This window comes from Netta rufina, assembly GCF_964035555.1.
Source record: "Netta rufina genome assembly, chromosome: 1".
NCBI lineage: Eukaryota > Metazoa > Chordata > Aves > Anseriformes > Anatidae > Netta > Netta rufina.
The window spans coordinates 42,932,641-42,959,469 of NC_140123.1; the positions used below are offsets into that span (position 1 = coordinate 42,932,641).

General features: G+C 34.8%; 1 protein-coding gene across 1 annotated transcript in view; it reads left to right on the forward strand.

Moving 5' to 3' along the window:
* Window positions 1–26,829, forward strand: part of PIBF1 (progesterone immunomodulatory binding factor 1) — a gene marked incomplete at its 3' end in the record, with an annotated part of 119,688 nt that overhangs the window by 76,289 nt on the left and 16,570 nt on the right. Inside the window, exons 13-16 of the mRNA XM_084306217.1 lie at window positions 4,150–4,240; window positions 8,628–8,730; window positions 12,844–12,974; window positions 21,491–21,575. Coding sequence (XP_084162343.1) covers window positions 4,150–4,240; window positions 8,628–8,730; window positions 12,844–12,974; window positions 21,491–21,575 — 410 coding nt within the window. The remainder of the gene's footprint in view (window positions 1–4,149; window positions 4,241–8,627; window positions 8,731–12,843; window positions 12,975–21,490; window positions 21,576–26,829) is intronic.

A 26,829-nucleotide genomic window follows, 5' to 3' on the forward strand; every position in this document is an offset into this window, starting at 1 on the left:
AAAAGACATTTCTTTTTTAAAAATAGAGAATATAGACATCCTTTCCCCTGTCTCAAATTAAGTCCTAGCATTTACGTGTCAAAACTAAAGGTCAAAAATATTTGAATGAAAGGAAATACCATTAGTTTCAAATTTAATATGTTCTAGAAATACTCCAATCAGTATTTCAGAGAAGATAAACTAAACACTTCTTTACATTTCAGTACTATGTGATTTTTTTTTTTCCTCTACTTGAGTTATGAAGCTTCTGCTGTTTTACACTATCTGGGGGTGCTGAGCAGTTAGGGGAGAGCATTGGATTCTCTGGACTTTTTAGTAAACTGTGCATTTTCATGTTCAAGGTGTATTTTGTCATATAATCATATAAACTTTTTACTTTGGAGAATGTGCATGTGGAAAAGATCACTGAATTTTGACTTTTATTCCCTCATCATGCCTCACTTTATTAATATTGAAATAACATGAAACAGCCTCTTCAGGAAACTATCAAGAATTTGTATAGCCACTCCTTAAAGCATTTGAGTGGTTTCCACATGAATATCAACAGTAAACTTTCTTGGCATCTCTCTCTTCCTTTACAGGGTAAAATCTTCATGTTGAAGGATTTTTGTCGTAGACTAGTCATTTGATTGTCTTGCTTCCTAGTGCTTGGAGCTTATTAAGAAAAAGATTGAGACTATCTGTATCCTCATGAACATACTTTTTTGCTAAGTGGCGTGAAAAATGACAGTAATAAGAGTTTCCCCTCACTAGCAAAAATGTACGTTTTCTATCACTGTGTCAGTTGAACAGCCTGGAAGGACAAAAAACAAGATGACACAAGCACATACCAATATAGAATGCTTCTTTGGCTTGGTATCTACTATATTTCCAAATTTTTTGGTGTGTCTTCCTGATCTGACATTTATGTGGATACTACTGACAGTTATGGATTTATTGAGTAGAATCTCATTGACACTTTTCTAAGAAATACAGCCCTGAACTTGTAACCAAAAAGGTGGTTTGTGAGAAAGGTAGATTAAGTTATTTGTATGTTTTTCACAACCTGAGGGTATTTCAGCCCCTGAGGAATTTCCTATCGTAACTAAGCCTTAAAAATCTGAAGTTCTGGTGCCTTTTTACTGCCACAACAGTTGAGTTTTTCTGTCCTACTTACTGGAATTTCTATATTGTTTTTCACAGAATCACGGAATGGTTTGGGTTGGAAGGGACCTTAAAGATCACCTAGTTCCAACCCTCCCGCCATGAGCAGGGATACCTCTCACTAGACCAGGTTGCTCAAAGTCCCATCCAACCTGGCCTTGAACACTTTCAGGGATGGGGCATCCACAGATTCTCTGGGCAACCAGTGCCTCACCCCTGTCTGAATACAGATTTTCTTCCTAATATCTAAATCTGCCCTATTTTAGTGCAATACCATTCCCCCTTGTCCTATCACTTCAGTCCCTGACAAAGAGTCCCTCTCCTGCTTTCTTGTAGGCCCCCTTTATGTATTAGGAGGCCACAGTAAGGTCTCCGTGGAGCCTTCTCTTCTCCAGGCTGAACAACCCCAACTCCCTCAGACTCTCTTGATAGGAGAGGTGCTCCAGCCCTCTCTGATAATCCTTGTGGCCCTCCTCTGGACTCATTCTAATAAGGCCATGTCTCTCTTGTGCTGGGGACCCAGAGCTGAACGCAGCCCTCCAGGTGGGGTCTCAAAAGAGCAGAGCAGAAGGAAGAGAATCATGTCCCTTGACCTGCTGGACACGCTTCTTTTGATGCAGCCCAGGATATGGTTGGCTTTCTGGGCTGCAAGTGCACATTGCCAGTTCATGTTCGGTTTCTTGTCAACCAACACCCTCATCCTTCTCCTCAGGACTGCTCTCAATCCATGCTTTGACCAGCCTGTATTTGTACTTGGGATTGTCCTGGCCCAGGCATAGGACCTTGTACTTGGCCATGTAGAACTTCATGAGATTTAGTTTATCTTCTATTTTTACACATCATATAATCTCAATTTGATTAAAATTTAGATGTTAGGTTAGATCTGCTTTGTTTGGATGAGTTTATCTGCCAATAAATATTTAGAGTAGTATACTGTTGTTAAATTTACAATATTCAATTATACTGCAGCATGCAACAAAGATGGTGCAGGGTCTAGTGGGCAAGACATGTGAGGAGCAGCTGAGGTCCCTTGGTTTGTTCAGCCCAGAGCAGAGCAGGCTGAGGGCAGGCCTCATGGCTGCCTGCAGCTCCCCCACGAGGGGAGCGGAGGGGCAGGCGCTGAGCTCTGCTCTCTGGGGACAGCGACAGGACCCAAGAGAACAGCATGGAGCTGGGACAGGGGAGGGTCAGGCTGGGTATCAGGAAAAGGTTCTTCACCAAGAAGATGGTTGGGCACTGGTCAGGGAAGTGGTCACAGTACCAAGCCTGCTGGATTTCAAGAAGTCTTTGGACAATGCTCTCAGACATATGGTTTGATTTTTGAGTGGTTCTGTGTGGAGCCAGGAGTCGAACCCAATGATTCTTGTGGGTCCCTTCCAACTCAGGATATTCAATGATTCTGTGTTGTCTCATAAATTCTATTTTAGAAGCACACTACATTTAATGTTGTTATCACTAATGATACGGAAACGGCCAATGGGCAACACTAATTATGTTTTCAACTTTTTTTTTTGTTTATTTTCATGAAAGGTTTTAGTTAATATTAAAGGTTTGTAGAAAATTGTAGTAAAAAGTTGTGTCAGGGGTATGCAAATTACATAAAATCAGTGAGCTTTTCCAAACGGTGGCAAAAGAGGAAGCATCCCCTAATTCTGTTTCTGTGGAGGTGCTTGTTTAAGCCATAAGAGAAGCACCTTGGCACAGACAGTTGCTAATTGATCACGTTATTACCAGAAGCTATGCTCAGCAGTAGTTTGCTACTTTGAGACTACAAGTCAAGTTCAGCATGTCTGGACTTACTCCACCCCAGATTTGGGACTCTATATTTGCTTTTGCTTAAAGTTAAGGTTTTTGTCAGTCTATTTTTCCAGCCTGTCAAGGTTCTTGTGAATAGCAGCCCTGTTCCACAGTCTGTGATACCACCTCCCCAATCTGGTATATTTCTGAAACTTGCTGAAGGTGCACGATATCCCATCGTCTGCAGTGTTAGTAAAGATTTTGAGTAGTATTAACACCTGAGAGATGCCACTATCGGATGACTGACTCAAAGTTGGACTTGGTATGACTAATTTGAGACCAAAGGTCCATCCAGTTTTCCACCCACCCAATGCATGCTGGTTTGGCTTTAAGGATATTATGAGAGACTGTATCAAAGGTTTTGTCTTTACAGTAGTCAAGGTGAACAACTTCTGCTTCTCCCTCTTACTACCAATCATTTCATCACAGAAGGCTATCAGGTTAGTCAGACATGATTTGTTTTTGCAACCTGTTCCCAACCGTGTTCTTGTCCATACTTGGAAGTAGGGAAATTAGCTTCATAACTTTAACAGAAACTGACTGGTTTATCATTCTACAGAATCTCCTTCTTGCCTTCTTTGAAGATAGGTATGGTATTTGTTTTTCTCAGATTATCAGGAATTTCTGATCATCACAGTCTTTCAGTGATAGTCAGCAGCCTTGCAGTGACATCAGCTCTCTTAGCAACCTTGGATTTGTCTCTTCTGATCCCATGGACTTGTTTATGTTCAGTTGGCTTAAGCACTCCCTAATTTTATCTTCCTCTACTATCTTATGTATGCACAAAAAATGCATTATTTAGAAAAAAACAAATGGCAACATATCTTTGTTCTGCTGAATTAAGCTTGTAATATTACTTTCTATTTTGTGACCATACCAGTAGAGAATATTCCAGGGCACTGACTTTTTTTTTTCCCCTAATTTTATATTATCTATTACTTTTTTATTAAGTCCTATGCTAATTCAAAAATAAAAAGTGAAAAGCCTGCCAGTGTTATAAAGTGAATGTAGGGTACTGTATTAATGCTAGTTGTCAACAAAACTGTTTGACTGAAGCCTGAAGGCTGTGTCAGTTTACAACTGAAAATCTATCTTCTAGAAAAAAAAATCACTTTTTTTTAGAATCACTTAGAAGTTTGTAAGTTCTCACTGTAATTATATTCTTCAAAGGACACCTTAATAATAGTATCTTTCTGGATTTTTTTGCAGTGGAAGATGAAGTTGAAGCTGAAAGGGTTCTCTTCTCATATGGGTATGGTGCTAATGTTCCTACAACAGCCAAAAGACGACTAAAGCAAAGGTAAATAGGTGGCTCCTGAATTTAATTGTTCAAGATAAAGTAAATGAATGTGTGTAGTATGTTCTATCTTAGAAACTAGCCAGTTTGGTTAACATAAAGAGTCATTTTAATGACTTAAGAATACAGAAAGAGGGCGAAGAGTAGGATCTGTTAATGTGGTTTATATATATTAATGAGCATATAGATATTTTTCTAGGTTATTTTAAGATTTTTTTCTTATTTTTTAAAAAGATTAATTTTAATTGCATAAAAACTAAGCAGCTGTAAAAACATACTAGTTACATTCTTCATATATATATATATATACATATATATATATAAAAGGAAATAAGTTCTTTAATACCTTTAAAATAACTTTGTTTAATTGCAATAAAAACATATCTGTCAGGAAATTAAGAAGGCCAGAGTTTTAGAGCATCTTTACACCCACAGTATTTGATTCCAATTACATGTTTCAGTTTGCTCTGATCCTATTTGATCAGAGCAAATCCAATTGCTCAAGACCTTTTACAGTTCTGATTATCTCTATAGATGAAGATTCCATGTACTCTACAATATCAGGTCAGAGTAATTTTTTTGTTTTTTTTTGTCTTCAGCCTGACAGAGAAGACACACTTAAGAAGGTTGTTCTCTCAGTATTAGACTCATTATTTGCATTTTGAGTGTGCCTACAATTTGCTTGAATGCAAGAAAGTACGCTGTAATTTGTGTTAGTGTTAGACTTTGACCACACTTTTTTTCCATCAAAATGAGAAACCCCACCATTATTGGTAGACACGTTGGAATAGAGACAAGATAAACATGTAGCACAACTTCACAGGATATATATCTAGCATTCAGCTATCTGTATTTCAGAAGCTGGAAGTGCAGCTTTGTCAAGGAAAACTGTTTGTTTTTGCTACAAATGTGTGTTTAGTTGGTTTTGCCCTCTTAACCTCCTGCCCCCCCACCTTCTCAAATAAAAAGAAGATATAATGTCCTTTAGGACAGTAATACACTATGATAGTTACTGTTGTGAACTAAGGACAAATGATGGCCTGTTCATTTTTGCAGCAAAGATTTATGGGCTGCGCACTGTCTCTTCCATAGTTTATACTTGTTTTTCAAGTAAGTGTTGTCAATACTGTCAATCATATTAGACCTGTCATGCACTGAGTTGCATATTGCTGTCAGAAATCATAAAGGTTTTATGTAGTACTTAAGTTTGGCATAGCTTAGTATACTCTTTTGCATTTTTATGCCTCATCAGATTGGTTCCTAGTAACATTTATTTTTATACTGCATAAAATTCCAGCAAGAAAAGGGAAAAAAAAATCCATAACCTTGTAGTATGTCTGTTTTAGGAGACTAGTGGGAGCATCTTTGCCTAAAATTTCAGTTCCCTCCTCCTCTGTCAATAGTTTGGGAACTTTTCTGAGTTTCAGCAGTTTTCTAGTTTCCTTCTTTTTTCCTACCATATTAGGTTCAGTTTTATTAGATGTAGATTATGTACACATTCAAGGATTCTGCTAAATCACTTTTGAATGATGAATCTGATGATCAATAAACTGGGATATCAGAAATGTTTAGAAGATAACTTCCTGAGCTTAGAAGTGGCTCTGTCAGAATGTATGCATCATAACTCCTCTTTTGTTCCAAAAGACGTTGACAGATAAAGCGAATTTTAATTCTTCATAGTGATGTTGGAGACTTCATAAATTTTAGAAGATAAAATTAAGAACCTTAAAAAAGCCATAAAAGTGTCTGTATGGTCTACCTGCTGCTGTTCTGACTCAACGATAGCTGCCATGTAGAAAAAGTGTGTGATTCCTTTGGTTCCAAAGCTTGAAAGCAAAGTCTCTCTGACACCAACTTCTATGTTTAGAGCACTTAAATAAGTACAGGTACATTTTCTATTCTCTGGAAAGAGAATCTATTACAAATGTGAATAGTAATCTTTTTTGAGTCCACTACCTGTTTTTTTAATTCCAGACCTTTGGAATCCTAAATGAAGAGCTCTTCTAAGTTCACAACACACAATTCAGAGTCAGATTAAAACTTAATACAAAACTACCGATTCAAGCATAGTGCATCATGGAGTCTATACCTCTTTGCCTCTACTTTTTCTGTGCTATTTCATGTCTTTGGACATAGGCACTGTAAACCCAGTGTATAAACTCGTATATTAAACCCATCTGGGAACATTCTCAAGAATTGAGACAAAATGGCACTTACTCTCAAATTGAACTCTCAGTGTAGGTTAACTGCATGAGAACTACTTAACAGTAACACTTGCTGGCCTGCACTAACCCCTCCGCTGTGCATAGAAACTGTTTGTGAGAGTGTAAATTACCACGTGCCAGAATGCTAGCAGGGGTGTTTAGTGGTTTGCTAGACAGTGGTTTGCAAATAGTTATCTCATCCTTGAGCACTGTATAATTTTCTGTTGTAGTCGGAATCAAAGTTTTCCAGTCTTCGGAGATGCAGTACCTTTGTCCCTTTTGCTTTAAATTTAAGCTAGTCAAAAAACATATTGAAAAGCATACTTGAAATACATACTTGTGCTTATCTTTAAATACTCAAAATTCAGGTTAAGTTCACTGAATAGTTGTAGCCGGGAAAAATATGAAAACTAATGCATAAAAAGACTAATGCATAAGGTCCCTAACTAGAGATATTACAGAAGTGGTTGTTTTCTGTTTTGTACTACATGGGATCCTAACGCACATTTTATACCTCATAAACAAAACTCTGAATAACTAGTTTGGAGGATATCTCTTTCCCTCAGTTAATGTTTACAGTCTGATGCTCCTTGTAGGAGTAATTGAGAAAGAACCAACCTCTTAGTGCATGTTGTTGCCAATTTCAGGTCATTCCTCACATATGAGGTGAAAGTAGAAGATTGTCTGTATGTAAGGGTAGGTTTATAACACAAGTGAAGAATATTAAGACTTCTGCCAAATCTAAAAGTGTATTCCTTTTTACTGAGGAAGAGGTGGTGGTTATGAGTGGTCAAATTCTCAGAGAAAGTATATGTACTCATCTAGCTATACATAGTCTAAACCTCAGCTTAAGGGTAAATAAAATCTTCCTGTTGGTCAGCTGTAGGCTACTTAGGCTCATATATGTTCAGTATTGTGGTCAAGAACTAGATAACACTGCTGTATTTTATTTGGAGACTCAAAGTCTTAGATTTTCAATTTATGGACAGTATGCATTCAGATTCTATGATCTGAACTGGAGTAACTCCTCCCTTCCTTTGATATAGAAGTTTTTGAAAAATGGTACATATTTGACTGGAAGGATAGATTGTTGTGTAGAGCCATCAGATGAGTGGTCAAGGCACATTAAAAAGGGATGAGTATTAGCCCCATATATCTTTCTCATTGTTAGAATGCTGAATTTCTCGTGTCATAGTTGTATAATAGATTGGTTCCCGGAACACCTAAATATGGAGGGGTACAGCAATAGCTTATCTAGATATATTTTTCACAATAAGTAGCCAAGCTATTACAATCCCATCATTACAGGATACATAAATTTAGACATCTCATCATAGGTTTAGTGTAGAGATTTGACATCTAACCTCCCATTATAGTCAATCGAGTTCTAAGCAGTACAGTCAATGGACTTTGGAGTATATTTCAGCTCATTGTCCAAGAGTCCACTTTAGTGGAATATGTTCAGGCTCTACTGACTCTATTGAATAGGACTAAATGACTGTAATAACAACTTGAAAGGCTGGGTTAGAGATCTGGAAATAGGCCCTGCGATTGCCTGCTGAATCTTCCCATTGCCGTCTATAGAACAGTGCTCTTGAATTGATGATGAACTTCTCTAATTTTGGACACATGCAACAAGATGAGGTGTTCGAGTAGCTGAATAATTAATTTGTGGGTCTGTTAAATAAGTGGTGATAACATGTAATTAGCATATTAAATGTCAGACAAAACGATTTGCCTCTGTTTAGAAAATGATCGAGTATTACATTTTTTGCTATGCTCCTACAAAATGTATATTGGTGAGTATTTTTTAAGACTGATTTAAGGAGAAGCCACTTAAAGTGATTACTTAAAGTGCTAAAAAAGTAAAAGCTCATAATTAATTGAAGCATCCTGACATGATTATTGCAATTGCATAGATTATACAAATGATACAGGTAATTACTTTGTAAGAAATACTACAATGGCATAACTATAGGAATGTTATTTCAGTGCTGTTAAATTCTATAATATTTTCATTGTTCTTTAAGCTTTGACCATTCTGTTTGGTTTCACTGTGTAGTTTATGTATTAATATTTAAATATCGATGAAAAATTAAGGCAATCAAGTTCTTAAGTATAATTGTGAGAATTGCTTTTGCATATTTGGGAAAAAAACAACTTGAGCTTGCTTTTTGTTGGCACAGTGTTCACTTGGCAAGGAGGTTACTGCAGCTAGAAAAGCAAAACTCATTGCTTGTAAAAGATCTGGAACATCAGAAGGAACAAGTAACACAGATTTCACAAGAGGTAAATTACTGCTACAAAAAAAAATCAAATCTGTAGAAACTATAAACATTGCAGAACAGCTGTTCATAAAATGAAATATTTTCTAAACAGTGTTTATTATCTATTTGATGTCAAAAAAAATAGCCTCATAATTAACCAAAACTCTATGTTAAACGTTCTCAAAGAAGTTTATATTGTGTTTTGAAATGGAGATCAAAAGAGGGATTACTTTATAGGCTACACAAGAATGTAGGCCAGACAGACAACGTTCTGATTTCTGAACAGAAAACCAGCTAGCCAAACTAGTTTGTTCTGTTTGATAGTTAATTGTTCAATGAATACCTCATTACTTTTTACACAGCTCTGCCCTTAAATCACTTTTGAAGATATTTCTGTAAATCCTTTTGTACTTCGTTCAGCTCTTGAGTAGTTTGAATATACAAATCTAGGGAATGTTTGACATTAGCCATTAAAAAAAAAAAAAAAAAACAAGCAGCTAAAATCTTTTTGACAATGTTACAATGGGTTAAATTTCATGATCTTATTAACGACTGTATGTAATAGCTGAAATCGCATATTACACTCAAACAGAGAATAAACACTAAACAAAAATCCTTTTGCAATCTCCCGGAAGTAAAACTTTTTTTTTTTAATTATTTTTAAGATTGTCTTCTAAGTTTCTCATAGGAACCAAAGAACTGCTAGACTTGCTGTTAGATATTGCCACCATATGAAATTTCCAGCTAACTGCTTTGGGAATACGGTTTACAGTTGAATTTTTAAAGCCATAGTAATTATAAATTAAGATAACTATATGAAAGTTAACTTTCTATTTACAGTGCAAATGCTTGAATTTTCTGCATATTTAAAAATCTTGGATTTTATGTATTTTATATGTATTTATATTTATAAATATAACTATATATATATAACTATATATATATCTATATATATGATTTCTAAGATATGTATATATGAACAGTGTATGTTTTTGTGTTTATTTTTTTTGACTAATACTACAATTTATTATGGATTCTTCCAGTTATATGTTAGTAATTTGTGTTTGGTTAAAACATGCCTTTCAAATGTCCTTGACTTGAAGACATGAAGTGATGAAATCCAGTGATATCCTTGATAATTTCTTCTATCATTAGCCTTATGCTATCATTAATAAAATAGGTGCTTTATTTCCCCAAACTATCTGGTTTCCATTTTCATAGATTTCTCCTTACCACTGGTTTTATTTACGTTGCTTCTAGATCACTTATGAAAGATTTAGAACCACTGACCTTAATTCAAATTCCTGCTAAATTCCACTAGAATATCTTCACCTTCATTTTTGGAAGAATTTATATGAGATGTCATGTAGCCTTTTCTTGATCTTTTGTCATATAATTGTATATTTTAAATCAGAATGTGATTCAGCAGTAATTTAAATGTCTTGCAGATAGTACAGACAGCTAATGCACAGCTACTAAGCTTGTATAAAGTTAAATTAATCTCTGTTTGCTATTTTTACTGTATGCCTTGAGCTAGTATGGATTTTTACTCCAATGTGTCTTGTTTCTTGAAATTTTTTAAAAAGCAAAACAGATCCTGTTCATCGTGCTCAGGTAGCCCATTACTATTCTTTCAATTGACAGTTGGTTCAGACATCTAGGTGAAAGTTGATGACAAAGTGATTGCACCAACTTTTGTTTTGAACTTGGATTACGTACTGGAATCCATACTTGGATTCTGCTGCAGTATTTATGATACAACCTTTTAAAAACTTTATAAAGGTGGGAAAAAAGATTACAATAACTATAACGGGTGCTCCTTGTAAGATTATTTTTATAGAGTATTCTTATCCAATTGCTGCTGAGGTTTATAGAAAAGAGAGCTTTATAGATAAGGAATCATATTGATCTTCTTGTAAAGTTTAGCCTTACCAAGAAGTAAATGCTCACTTCTCCATTCTTTAATTCATTTGATGGAACTATGGTACCTGCTTGAAAGTTGGAACCCAATGGAAAAGTTCAGCTGCTGAAAAAAACTTACCAGTCTTCAGTTAGTCCCATTATAGTTTTTCAGGCTTTATTTAAGTGTGTGTTCTCAGGCTTTATTTAAGTGTGTGTTCTCAGGTGTTAAAAGAATGACGCAGGAACACATAAGAATCTGGTACATTTAGGCAGAAAGAAATTCAAGTTGCTTACAAAAAATAATACTTTTGCTCAATAATAATGCTTAATTCATTTGTATATGTGTACATGAGTAAAATTGATGTAAGAAATGCATTTAGCGCTTAGTTTATTATGGTTTAACAAAAATCTCTTTTAGGTCTATAGAATCAAATTAGGCAGAAAAGCACTGCTATTGAGTGGGAAGGGATAGCTGTTTTTAGTAAATGTGATCCATTCTAGCTAGTAAAATTAACAAGTGAATAGATGAGTTAGCAGCATTGAAACAAGCTTACAACACCTCACTTGTTCTTTCCTACTGAAGTATTTCAAGTCTTATCAAGGAGAACAGTGAGGAACTTCACACTGTGATGACAAAATCCTTTGAAATTTGGTAGGCTATTAGGAACAGGTTCTTCCAAACAAGAGCTGCATTAATTTTGTTTCTCCTTTAATGGCAGCTGCAAAGTTTTATGCTGATATATTTAGATCATCCTAGACATTAATGCTCCATGTCTTGAAACTACCTCTATGTCATGTAAAGACTCCTTCCGTTGTTTTCCTGAAACGGATCTCTTTGATAGCTTCTGCTGTCAGAAAACTAATAGCTTATTTTTCTGTTGCTTATCAATTTATTGAAGATTTGTTTCTTCAAAAAGATGGTTGGCTCTTATTTTTACTTCTCTACTATGAAATTGGTATTTCACTGTGGACTAGAGTAACTTCTTTAACTAATTTATTTAAATAATAAAGATTCATATGAATTTTAAGATATGCAATGTTATTTTCTTTCATTACACTTTTTAAAACATGAGGTGAAGATAACTCTCCTTTTAGAAAGGTCAGTACGTTGAACAAGCAAAGTTTTGTCCGAATTCTGTTTTTTTAATAAAAGTGAACCGTTACATTGTAAGTTCGTTGCACATTTGACAGAGTAGAGAGTATTATAGTAAAACTGCAATAAAATATAATGGAATCAGAGAAGGAAGGAAAAGAACTTAGGCAACGTAGCCTCATGTTTTGAAAATTGGGAATGAGATTAAAATCTGACCTTAGGAAAGTCCTAAAATGTTACGTAGGCTAGTTCTGTAGGAAGGTGGGTGTTTTGTTTTGTGTTGTTTTTCTGCTTTTTTTTTGAACAACAGTGTATAGTACAACTTGCTCCTCAGTCTGATTTGGCAAATGCAGATTGTTTAATCTATTCAGAAATTTTATAAACTAATTGGAAAGCTTAATGATTAAATTCATTCCATTAGACCTGTTTATATCTAAACTTTAAAAGATTTTAATTTATTTTCTTTCAAATCCAGTTAGTGTTCTTGACTTGTATGTACTCCAGCAGCTGAAACTGCTGAAATCTGGATGTTTGATCTTAATTCTGTATATCGTTTAGTGAATGATACTGTTACACTGCTCAGGATACAAACCATATCAGTTAATATTTAGCATTGCGTTTTATTGTTTTATTCCTAGTGATCCTAATTTGTACAGGGAATAAGGCTAGAAAGGTTTGTTTCCTATACGTAGGTATGACAGGTCTTTTATACTGCTCTGTTAAACATCCTGTTGGATTTTACAGTTCATATGCAGCAACTGATTAAAGAAGAAGGGACTTTTTTCCATTATTACTTTGTCTTTATTTAGATTCAATTTCCAACATGAAAATTCCATTGTGAGAGTACTATTTCAAAAAGATGTCACTTGTGGTCAATACAGCGAACAAACAGAGGCCTTCTGTATACTCCTTTTTTTCGTAAATGGAAGCTGTTACATTAAAACACTGAAATATGCAAACTAGGAGAATATAGACACTAGTAGCATGATTGTAGAGAAATTATATAGTTTGTTGCATTTTTGTGAGTTAACAGGTTTGGTTTTTATATTACTATGCAATTGGTAATAATTGATTGTGATTCAATAATAAAGACATTGTGCTTTATAAATTTTAAAATTAGTAATGCTTTTCTTTTGTTAGCTTGACAGAGCAAATTCTTTGTTGAGTCAAGTTCAACAGCCATATAAATACCTCATTGAAACCGTGCAACAGAGAGATTCTCAAATAAGTCTACAAAAGGAACGTATTGCACAACTTGAAAAAGATGTCAGGTAATTAAAATTGCTGTTTCTTTATTTTAAAATTAAATTAAAATAATTTATGTATTTATCATTAGAAAAAAAATATATATGTTATTGTCCATAAAGTAGCAGATGTCATCATTGACTAAGTCTAGTTTTTATGCTGGAACTCTAGCTTCTGTGAATTCTCTCATACAGTCATAAAAATAGGCTTTAGGTTTGGAAAAGCAGGAATTAGGGAGTCAGGTTTAAAATGAGTTTGGAGTTGAGAAGAGTTCTCAGGAGGTAGAGGAAAATTCAGAAGAGTAGAAGGAAAGAATGACGTACCAGATGTACAAACGTAAAAGTAAAGAAATAAAGTCACAGAAACATAAGACTAGTCCACTAGCAAAAGGTAGCTCAGGTGTGACATGAGCAGGCTTCCTGTAGTGTAGATTCTGACAGCTGGACAGAACAGCAAACCAGAACTCTCCGATCACTGAGCAGCTTCCCACCATCAAATACCTTTATAAACTGTGTTTACCATTTGGTTCCCAGCTAAACTGTTGTAAAATAATTTGCCACCTGATTTTCAAGGATGTGGATAGTTGTGTCCCACTGCACTACAGAAGAATAAATGTTTTATCTGTTAGGCATTTTTGCGGTGTCTTAGTTTAGGAAATGCACGTGGTAATAATTATGAAACATTAATGCAAATAAAAACACAGTTTTTCCAATAAATCTGTTAAATGAATGAGAATAGAAAAAGTAAGTCTCACCATAGCTAAATACTTTATCCTACATAGTGTCTTACATATAGAATCATAGAATCAGTTAGGTTGGAAAAGGCCCTAAAGATCAAGCCCCACCATCAACCTAACACTACTAGGCGGTAGACCCAAGCCTACCATTAAACCGTTTTCCTAAGTACCACAGCCACGTGTCTCTTAAATACCTCCAGGGATGGCAACATCTCCACTTCCTGTGTCATCCTGTTCCAATGTCTAACCACAGTTTCCATGAAGAAATTCTTCCTAATATCCATTCTGAACTTCCACGGTTGCAACTTGAGGCCATTTCCTCACGCATACATTCAGAGTGTTTGAATGGTTTGGGACAGTGTTTGCTAAACCTTAAGGATGAATACCTAAAAAGGCTTGTTATACAAATTGAACTATACAAAAGTTAATACATTTAGAAATAAACTGAAATCTTCACTCATAGTCCCTGACAGGGTATGTTTCACTGGGCTTATTTTTAATTCAGTAAGAATAGATTTTATTCCAGAAACAAGTGTTTTATTATGTTCCTAGACTAGATGTATTACAACAAAAACCTCACCTCAAAGATAAATTATATTTTTCCAGAGGATGAGAACTATATTTTTCCAGAAGATGAGAAATCACAATAATCTGTCCATACGTAAGGTCTTAACTTCTAATTGTGAATAAAATAATCAAAGAATTCATCAGTAGCAAATGAAATTTTCAGTTATAGGTGACTTGAATTTATTTTTATTTTTATTTTTATTTTTATTTATTTATTTATTTATTTACCATTAATGTAGCCGTAGTTTATTATTTCTGTAGTGCAAAAGTCTCTCAAAAGCTAGGAAAAAATAAACATTGGAACATTTTCAGTCCTACATTTCTTCAGATGAGGTCTTCATAGGTGTTTAACATTAGATTGGTCAGTTTGTTTCTGAAAAATATGTTTCATGCCATTAAAATATATAAGAACTTAAATGCCTTTTTAGCATTGATGCTCTTGAGTTTCTGTAGCTCATCGCAAATAATCTGTGTGCCCAGATATTCTTCCTAAATTTAGCCTACAATTAAGGCACTTAAATTGGGAACTTGGTCGTATTAGCTTTCCTTAGTAGCCCATGGAGGAAGTAGCATCTCCAAAAAATAATTCAGATTTGTGATAGAGTGAATTATTTGTCAGAGATGCCTGTTAGTCTCCACTGATTTTTGGCCTCTTAAAGTTCCTTAAGGTTAGGGAGAAAAATGTGTCTGCACCACACAGTGAGCATCCATGGTAAACATATACCAGCAATACCCAACTGTGGCAAGCTGGGGTGTGCTCACCATCGGTCAGTCGTTCTGTAAACGAAACTGTGGTCTGACAAGAAACTGCTTTTATCCTTAATGGTTTTGCAGCAAGAAAATAACACTTTACACATCAGATGTTTTAGTAAGAAGCTTTTTCCTGTAGTTTCCAATATTCCTTTTAAACTGAAATGTCTGATATTCCCTTATCACAGTTTTACCTCAGTTTTGCCAGTTTCATAGCCCATTGAAAATCATTGGAAACAGACCAATCTGTATGCCTTTTTGTACGTATTAGTAGTCCTTAAATTTGTTGTTGATAACTACCTGTTTAAAACAAATTTCCTAAATTATTAGTTGAGAGTCCCTTGAGCACTGGAGAAATCATAATCATGTATAAACTTGATAATGTTGGTTGTTTGCTTTTCCATATAATGTTGGTCATTTGCTTTTCTATATCTGTAACTGGCATCAAATGTAGAGGAAGGGATCTCTAACCAGACAACCATTATATTCCAGCAATCCTCTGTCAGGATAACCTTTTGTATCTACTAATGATTCAGTATATCTACTGATTTAGATTAAATTAAAATTAAAATGGAATTAAAATTATATTAAAATTAAAATATCCTTTAGGTAATTTCAGTGGATATTATGTGGAACATTTTGGCTCTCATCTATTGCAGAACTGAATTCAGAATATGATTTAAATAAATGAATAAAATAATCCCTACCAAATGTATTCCAAGTAAAGCTCTGCTATATAAAAAGATTTAACAGTCTTTCTTAGTTTATCAAACAACTTTTTGTTGGTTTGTAAGTTGAATATTTTTGAGAGTACAAGAAGAGTGGAATAGACTCAGACAGATCCTTTTAATATGACTCTTGAGAAGTCCATCCAAGATCCATCAAAGTTTACTTCCAGCATGGTATTCAGATTTCATTTTACCCAAAGATGCTTATGTGTCCTTATGTATAAGCTTCATAGCTCTAGAGCTAAGGCTAAATGTCTTCCTTACACGGAAGAAACTATTTCAGTATTGTTCAAATAGTATTCAACGTTGCTTGTGTCAATAGCTGGCAAGTTAGAAGAAGAGTAATGGTCAAAATATGAACCAGAGTGAATCAAGGCTTGAAAGTAATATATTCCATCAGATCTGGAGCTACTTTTGTTGCTTGCTGAGAAATATTTCTGTTCTGAATACCTTCCACACAGCTGTGTGGATCTTTAGCCATACCTTTACCAAGAACTGCAAGAGCTATTCTGGTTGGGGTAAATGCTTAGATGAGCAGCTGTCAATACTGTTAGTTATTTCCATGAACGACTTAGGGACCCATCTCCAGGTTGTCATGGTCGTGTGGTGCTACTGCTTAACTTCATGTGTAAAGGTGCATGTTTGCTGCCACTCAAAGATGAGAGAAAAGGTTACCTAGGGGTAATCAAAGCTTTTTCGAATAATACCTGTGATCACTACTGCTGTCCTCCCCACCCACCACAGAATTTTCCTGGACAGGCTGTCCACTGTGCTGGCATTCTGCAGCAGAGAGAACTGAGGTACAATTTGGAGCAGGCTACCTCGTATGCTTGTGTGCTCAGCCGTGTATCTGCAGATATGCTTCAGTAACAAAATCTCTGCTCTTGAGTAACAAGGCATCTACAGGATGAATTTTTGATGGTCCACATATCTCAAGATATTCTATTAAGTAACCTCTCATTTATGTTAGTACAAAAAGTTCTTTCATTAACAAAATTAAATAGTGATGTTTAATAAGAGCAGTTGTATGTATGTGGATGACTGCTTTGTATTATAAAAAAAGCTCTTGAGTATGCAGTTCTTTAACCAGAAATGAAAACACTGCATTTAGCACTCCTTTTGAAAAGAAATGCCTTGTAACGATGTCATGCTGTGGGAAAATAAGACTATGGATTTCATTCTTAGGTGTGTAGTGAAGTAATTGTAGTTTGGGTACATAGTTTGCTGCTAAAACATCTAGGTATATAAATAACTGGCGACATTAAACAGGACTTCATTCATAAAGAGAAGGTATTTATTTTAAATGTACTCCAATTTCTCAATACCAATTGCTAGTTTTAAAAGTAGCTCACTTATCCGAAAGCACTCCTCAAAAGCCTAACTGTGTGGCCAACCTAGAAGCAGTACAAGGATTTTGCTAACTAAGAAGCTATATACTGAAATGTTTCTTACCTAAACATTTGGGGTTTTCTAATTGCCATTCAAATATTATAAAGCTCTGCATACAGTTTTGGTTGAGTTTTTCCCATCACAGAAGGAGCAATGAGCTTTTTATGAGAATAGTACCATTCTGTGTAACATGCATCATCTATCCAAACACTACTGCAACTGGCCTTTTGAACAAAGTTTGTGCAACTATATATTTTTTTTTCTACAAATATATGTTTTCTGATCTATATTACAACTTTAAAAAGTACAACTTAAAAAAAGGTTGTGGTTGTTTTCTTAGATTTTTTTTTTTTTTTTACAATTTAAAAAAGTAATTCTTTTTCGGTTTGGACACTGTTCAGACAGTTCTTACACCACCTGAAGCACTCTGATTGAAATCATTAAACAGCAGTCTCCTAAATGTCTTTAAAAATTTGATCTGTCATTATTTAGCTGCACAGTGAGAGATCTCTTCTGAAGAACTTATTATTTGAAGAATTTTTATACCTCCCTTTTTAACTACACGAGTTAAAAAGAAAACTCAACTTGAGCTTTCAAAACTAGCTGCCTTCTCTGAGCTAATCATCAGTAATTTGTAGAGAAGGGATATACCCACGTTGTAGGTTCAATTTTGTGTACAAAGCCTTCTCATATACTATTTTTAGATTTGATCGTTTTGATGGTAATATTGGGATATGAACATAAAATGTGAAAAAAAAAAAAACACACCAAGATTGAACTTCAATTTTCAACTTTATCTTGCTCTAACTTGAAAGTAACAGAAAGAGACAATCCTCATTTCATAAAGCATTTAGAATGCATGATTCTCTGAAAAAGAAACCTACTTTTTGTCAAACTGAACAGAAGCAATAATAAAATCCAATAATACATAAAACCATGTTTATTTAGTGTGTCCAACATAAACATATTATCCTAAATATCTAATAATAGAAGCTTCTGTACAGGCCAGTAGCTGGTATACTTGGATCAAAGATTTAAAAGATGCCTCAGTTGCCCAAATTCAAAAGGATTTTGAAAGTCTGAGACTGGGAAATGTTAGTATTCATTCTCCAGGAAAAAAAACTTCACCTAAAAATGTGTTTCTTATGATATCCAAGCTACATTGCCTGTAGATCCTGAGGAAAGCAAAACAAAACAAGCCAGTGGTTGCTATGAGCAATGGGTGTGTAGGAGACAAGTGTATTCCCTGGTAAGTCCTGCGCTCCTTTTCCCTGGATTCATGCCTGAGTAGGTCTTGAAAGCATGGTGGAATGAAATTGCATGTCCTCCTAGACATTCATTCATTCATTTATTTATTTATTTATTTATTTATTTATTTATTTATTTGCTCTGGAAACCTATGCACACAGGAGAAGCATGAGCTGTTTTTTAGTTAATTCTCCAACCGGACTTTTGGGGGATGTTTGGACTTACATGATATATCACAAAGGGCACCTTCCCCACACTCCGAATGGAACAGCCAGTGGCCGGGACTGTGGAGCAGAACAAGGTCTACACTTGCCCTTCAGTTTCAGAACAGCTGTTTGTGCTGTTAAATTACTCAAAGGATATTAGATCATCCCAACACAGTCCATTTCCCCCAAGCATTGACATGTTTTTTCACCCGAGACTGACCAAGTCATTGGAAGATTTATTTTGATACAGTGCTGTTTAATACTTACACACATCTCTGCACCATGAAAACTTGAAAATATGGTCAGTTAAAAAAAGGTTAAGATCCTGTGTCTTCAGATGGAAGTTAAAGCCCTGGAGCTCAGCTACAAGAAGCTGGTTTGTCTAGACTCATAGGTTACGGTTTCAAGATCGTAGTAAGACAGTCAAGACACGCTGTCACCAAATGGGGCAGTCTTATCCTCAGCCTTAGGTTCCCACTGTACATGGTGAATCAATTTGGTTTGGTGATCCACATGTAAAATGACTTTAAAAACCACTCCAGTGTTCATTCAGGTCAGTAAAGTGACCTACTCGCGAGATCACAACTTTCCTAGTACCAACACAAAGAGAGGGAGTACCATTTTGTGGTTAGGGATAGGGAGGGATGATCTTTCAGCAGCAATTGCCATTTAGGTCAGCTGAAATGAACTGCAAACGAACTGTTCTCAGATTTGTTGCACTGCAAATTAGAACTGGATTAGTTTAAACTGCTTGCTGATGGAAGTGTGAGATGGCTTAAAGTTAGAACCACGTTGACCTTTTACATCCAAGATGCCTGTTCGGAACAGGGAAATGTTCAGTTCTTAATAGGGAAACGTTCATTCTTCTTCCCCAAACTGAACTTTCAGGAAGTTTTACTTAGTCATTATAGGTGTGAATTTATTAATGTTATTTCTGATAACTCTGCTTTCTCCTTCTGTTGTGTATATGTGCCTCTTTTGCAGTATTCTTTCAGAAGTGTATGAATTAATTTCTTCTGTCTGCAATGATGAAAAAGCATTGCAAAATCACTAAATCTGAAGTCTGCACTTGATTTTGTAATTCTATATTCAAAGGGGTTTTATACCTGACAAAACACATTAAGTCCTACTGATTTACAATAGCAGTCTAATTCCTATATTTGACCATAAACAAAGAAAATTAGAACAATGCTGAGGCTGCTCCACGTGGATCAGTTGTGTCATGTTCTTTCAGGAGATGCAACTAGTATAACTAGAATGGGTTCTATTCTGTGGATGAAATTAAACCTTGAACATGAATTTCTGGTTAGTCATGAATATTGACGTACATGCTTATTCAGTACGCTATTTAAGACATACAGGAATTTTTTATTGTTGCTTTTCTAATACATTTGTGAGTCATTCTCTAAATGGATTGGTTTCTGCTCTTAGGAAGTACAGAAATCCAAGAAAAACTTTCATATCAGTAAGTTATAACAAATGAACCCAGGAAAATCATAGTACAGCAATTCCATCATGATTAAAAACATCACAGAAAATAACATTCTTGAAAATACTGTAGTATCTTTGTAGTTTTTCATAAATGTTAATACTTTCCTTTTAAATAACTCAGTAAAGCAAAAAAATAATTTGGCCAAAGTATACACTTTTTCCGAATTCTAGTGAATTCCTAGAAGTAATTGACAGTTATAATTTACAGTACAGAGCTGGTAAGGAACTGCCAGAAAATCTCTGGGACAAAGGATGATGATGTTGCTCATTTAAAACTAGCAAATGATGCACAGACAATTAAAGAAAAGATTGATTTATCCTGTTGATTATTTCTTGTTTAAATGTTGGGAATACTGAATAATTTGTGTTTGCTATATATGTAATCTCTCACTTCAATTTATAAAATTTTAATACATTTGCTTTTGAACTCGTGACCTGATTCAGTACTGCATATTTGCATTCCATATGCAGAGTTGCATTTTGCATAGTTGTTGATTCATATTACAGTTTATATTGCAAAATCTATTTAGTTAAGTCACGATAATGGTGTATATAACATTGGTTCTAATAAGAAAAATTATGTCTTTTAACAAAACAAAATTATGTGCTGGCATTAGGTATGCATTAGTGTGAGATTTATTGTTGAAATCTGTTGTTTGGGCTAAATATGAAAATACATTTAATTGTATTAGATGAATTGCTGTGTAGAACCGGAATGCGTATGCGGAACAGTGTTCATATTCTATAATTACGAACACAAAGGACAAAGTTAAACCTGATGTTGCACTATAAAGACATGCCTGTATGTTGAAATAGTCATCACACTGTTCACAAGGCAAACTTGATTCCTTTGATTCTCTTGTAATACAAAATAAAAAATAGCAAAAATACGTTTACAAGTTCTGCAGAAACTACAGAGAAAGGGAGAGCTGCACATTATGCTTTCTTGTATTTATTTTCAAAATTCTAAATACAGTAGTATCAAAAGAGGTCACATTGAGAACACAGTTTGTGCTGTTTGTAGTGGTGCAAACAAAAGGAATTCACTTTTTAATATGTAAGTGCAGATATAGCAAACCTTACTCTACTTCTAAAATGAGCTCATTTTGCAAAGAAGAAACCAACAGTTAATAATAGAAGGTTCTGATAATGTTTTTAAATTACCCTTCAGAAAATTAATTAAATAAATAAGATTCTGAATAGAATTACACTTTGACTAAATAAGATTTTGTATACATCAATGCATTCAGGCCCATTTATAAAAATTCTAGTGCTTAAACATACAAAAGGATCATCTGATACAATTACTCGAGCAGATTTTCATTGTTGACAGTATTTAGCTTTAGAAAATGCATGTTTCAACCAGAATACAAGATTAAAAGAGATTATCTGTTGCTATTACTGAATTTCCTATCCTCTTTTACCAGTCTTTTAAATAAAGAAAAGACGGCTTTGCTGCGTGTCAAGAATCAAATGGCAGCAGATTTGGAGAAACTTCTAACTCATCGTGAGGTAATCTTTCTGTTCTTGTGTTACTACCATGAACTACATTTTCTCTCTCTCCTGAGCTTTAAACCATGGGAAAAAATGGTTGAGTTTAGTTTGATTTTGAGTGTTTTTGTTGTTTGTTTTTTCTGTGTAATCTTGAGAAACACAGATGATATCAAGCATTGTGGAGATTATGAGCTGTATTCTCAGTTGCTAAATTATGTCTGTTGACTTAGTCCCACTGCCTTTTCTTATGAGTAAATCATATGTGTTACAAAGTGTTTCGAATTTGCAATCATTTAACAACTATGTAGATAAAGGTGATGTAGTTGATACACATGCAATCTGCAATACCTGCGTGGGCCACAGTATGCCCAGGATGTCTCTCTGCTCTCCAGACATCAAGACCAAAAACCTGGGCAAAGCATGTCACAGTTCATTTCCAGTACACACATCTGAGCACCTCTTCAACTCTAAAATACAATTCAGGGATAGGAAACGGGATGATAGTCACCTAGGCTTCATCCAAAGTCAAAGTACTTCCGTATGTACTCACCTGAGTTTCATCCCAGCCAAGAAGTCAGGGTGCTTCTGGAATATACTCTCACATCTAAAAGTATATGAAGTCTCGCAGTTCAGACATAAATGCGTTATATGGGGATTCCCAAAGGCCTTTTGTAGAGATCTTGCCCTAAACAATCTTAAGAGACTAACCTGTTGAGCCGTATGGGAGAAGATCTTTCTGCAGATTAAATGTCTGAAACAAAGGATAGAAATTAATTACGTTTACCTATATGTTACATAAATATGGATTTTCCCCCATACTCCATGACAGGTGAGTTAACTTTTTCCACAGTAATATGAAAGGTTTGCTAAAGCTACAGGATACTGAAGATACAATATCAAAAACTGAGTGAGAGGAGTTGTTAAATGACCTTCCAGAGTTGCTGAATGTTTTGGCAGAGATCTGCAAAGAAAATATAACATTCATGAATCAAAATTATGAATGTGAGGAAGAGCAACACAAGCTATGTACACAAGGTGATGGAACATAAATAACACGTTACATGTTCAGAATGATCGTCTTGAAGTCCTTGTATCAATATTTCTCTAAAAATACCCTTTCAATTATCAGAGAAGAAAGATGGGGAGATGCCTTTCAAAGAATTTGCAACTCTCCTAGTGCAATCTTAGAAAAGATACCTTATCACTTATTCTAATACCATTATTTCCACAGAAACCTAACTATTCACACATCCTGAAGTCCTCCCACTCCACCTCCAAAACTCTTCTCCATCTCCTTTCCTTGCTATTGCTCAAAATTCCCTCCTTAGATCGGTACACCAAAACTCATCTCATGAATTCGTCCAAAATATTTTGTCTGTGCTGACCACTTTAAAAAAAAAACAAACAACTTTTTTGATAGAAAGAAATCAAAATGATTTCACTGACTGCTGAGTTTAAGTGAGCCCCAACGTAAGTGAAAATTGGACTGTCTTTCTCCTGAGTGCAGATCTCAGATGTGAAACAATCACCTTAAATTAAAACAGAAAGAACACAAGTTCTTGTTTACTTTCTAGGCTAAATCACACTGGGTGGTCATCTGATGCAATATCTTCCCAGAACAGTTTTTACATTTAACCCTCTGAATTGATTGTAGTGCTTGTGAAGTTCCATGAATGGTGATTATAATACTTTAGTTACAGAAGAGAGTAATTGAACATGCTTCCCCAGAGTAATTTGCAGGTGGGTGTTGTTAACCCAGTAGGATCATCAGTAGGTGTATCAGGAGTGATCATTCGATAGCTCTTATTTCTGATGTCTTTATCTACATTGTACATTTAAATTTCAAATTTAAGACCGAGTCTGTTACACACATGCAGCTTGGATTTTTGTTTGGGTTTGCTTTTTTTTTTTTTTTTGCTATGAAACACACTGCTATCTATTAATATAATAGAAAATATTATAAGCATTTTTAGATAATTTACAAGCCTGCAATTATGTTAATTATATGAAAAATAGTCTGAAGAAACTAGTAAATTAATTGCATAAAGATATAGTGAACTTTCTGATTTCCAATATAATAGGACGTTGGCAGATTGATTTCAAATTTAATTATTTCAAAACTTCCTATTCCTACCACTGCTTTCCTAAGTAGTGCTGTTCCCAGGTAGTCGTGCTCTCAAATACTCATGCCTTTGGTGCCTTATTCTCCAGAACAGGTACTGTATTGTATTTCACCTTCTTCAAAATCCCTTACTACTTGTTAGGACCATCAAACACTTGAGTCCTGAATCAGGTGCCAAGTATTGATCATCTTCATCAAGTGAAGAGTGCTGTAGGAAGGATACTTCATGGGAACATGCACCTTGTTACTCTAGGTATTGTGTATTATATATAGGTGGTCTCATATCAACCAACATGGATTGCAGATGATTAAAGCGAGTAGAATATGACTAATAAAACAAAAATGTATAAAATGTCTGCCTCAAAGCGATGCAACATTATTTACATCCAAATAATAGCCCCTATGACTACCCACTTAAGCTGTTCCTGATGTGCAGCAGTTTGCTTCTTTGTGTCATTTCACTACTTAAAATTTTCTGACTGTGGCCAACAATGCAAGCAAGGCTGAGTGAGACAAGCTTTATACAAAATAAGAAACCAAATACTTAAGTCTGCAACAGACTTCATCATGAATGTTCCTTGTACCCTGGAAGTTAAGAACTTGGGCAAGTATTTCCAAAGTTATTTCATTTTTGCCAAATTTCTTTTTTATACATGTATCTGCTAAAAAATAGTCCCTATTAATTATATTATTTCACCTAACAGCAACAATATTTATTCACGTTACCCATTCAAAAAAAGAATATAAGTACTGAAAAAAAAGTATTAGAAATTGCATGTTTGGAGAAAGAAAACTAAGAAATGCTAGTACAGGACGGAGCAGGGGGAGAGAGGTGGAGGAGGAGGAGAAGAAAAACAATAAAAATAAGCTAAAGTTCTTTTAAGAAAATGTTTGGAGAAGTAATTTTTTTTTTTTGCAGGAGGTGAGGAGGTGAATATGTTTACCTTATGTCATTTCTGTTTATTCCTAATGCAGCCTTTTATTTTTCAATTTTAATGCAGGCCTCTTCCAGTAAGCTTACTTTTTCTTGATTTATCTAAAAGGCAAATAAGTCATGCATTTAAATTTTCATGAAGGATAGGACAGCTTAGTTTACAATGAGTTTGTCTTCAAATAATTTTCTTTGCCATTTTAATAAAAAGTTATATAAGATATGAAGCAACGTCACAGTTTCACAGTAAATATCCCTGCTAATAGAAAAACAAAAGGCTATTCTTGGACTAATAAAGACCAACTTCATTTAGACGGGGTGTTTTTAAATATAAGTAATATGCATTCTTCAGATTACATAAATTATTTGCAGAAATATGGATTACAAAATATGGATTACGGTTTTAAGTGCTACATGCTGTCATGTAATATCACTATCAGTCTTGTTTAATCACTGTGCATACTGAAGTATCATTTCTTGCTAAGAATTACCTTGTGGCCCATGTTTGCAAGTAAGGACAGTAGAATTCTTGAATAGATAAACCCAAGATATTCATACTTAATATAAACTAAGGTTTTAAGTGTGTTAAAAGTACAAGCAAAACAACAAAATAATGTTAATGCTGTCTTACGGTGACATGTTTCAATAAGTAGATAGTTTTGATTTAAGGTTTTCCAGCCTGTGTGGTCTCAGGTTGTAGTAACTCTTTTTAATGAAATGTTAGAAGGTGGGTGGCTGGTTTTGGTGGGGGTTAGTTGTTTTTGTTTTTCATTTTCATCTCATTGTGATATCAGCTGGATTCATAACCCTTGATTTGGAGATACTGATAGCATTTTGTAAGCTTTTTGGATAAAGAATTTACATTTATGCTTAATCTTACTTCACTTTTCACTTAATTTTGGAAGAAAAAACTTTAATATTAAACTCTGAAACTTGGCAGAATCCATACAGGGCTCTTATGTGAGCTTTTTTATTACAGGAAAAAAATGACACTACATATTATTTCATGTAATAAAATAGTTCATTATTTCAAATTATGTAGACTAAGCTAATTTGATGATTATTACTATATTTTGCTGTGGAAATTGAAATGAAAAGTGGTCATTTGACTATGTGCATTCTTAAAAAGTTAGGTCACCTATGTGGGAGAAAACCAAGATTTTTTGTTTTATTAATTTTTAATTATCTCTTGGCCTTCTATTTCCTTTTTTTTGTTGTTGTTGATTAATTTCATAAATGAGTGGGGAAGACATTTCAATATAGTTTCTCATGTAAATCATTGAGAACCTGCTGGTACAGTAAACATTTCTATGGATTTCTTCTTTGTATGGATAAATGCAGATTTTATTACGTGAGAACAGGTTCAGTGGCATCACTGAGAGCAGTCTGTAACCAGAATCATGCTGGATGATCACTATGTTTTTAGAGGTTCACAACTAGCACTGGTCTTCACAGTGCTGCTGTCCTTTCTGAGCTATCAGAAGGAATTGGGGTGTGCGGTACTGCGATGCCATTTGTAAGCCCCTCAGTGCATGATATTGAGTACAGTTAGTACAGCCAAATTTTTCAGCTGATTTCTGACTAAGAAACTTTATGTTTTGTCAAGATAACCAATAGGGTTTGTAATTGTTTTTCCAGATCCAACAGAAGAGCATAAAACATTGTTTGAAAGAACAATGGAGTCTCCCATTAATAACCTCCAGTGCTCTTTTTTTTTTTTTTTTTTTTTTTTTTTTTTTTTTTTAGGATATCCAGACTTTTTTTGTATTATTATTTGTAGTCTGTGCTATCTTTTTAATCAGCTGAACTTTCGACCCTCTATCTTTATCTGTGGTAACCAAACCACACACACAAGAAACTTGTGCTCTTGATTCATCCCACTCTATGTTTCGTCTTATACCCAAAAATGCAGCCCCTCATTAAATTTGTATAGTCAGAGGGGCACAAGAAGGAAACATGTTCCTTCAAAGAATAAATCAGAATGAAATTACTCCTTATGCCTGAGCTGACCCAATGGTCAGCTGCCTTGCCTCTTTGCTCCTAGTTTCTCCTTCTCTTGCACCAGCTCTGGTACTTCTCTAACACTGCACTCGGACCTCTCAGATCACTAAACAGAAACCTAATGTGACCCCAAAACCAAAAGTGAATTGCTATCTGTTAGTTTAGCTTGTTTGAATCACCTTTGAAAAGGGTCCAGCAAGGAAAAGGGCAAATAAAAT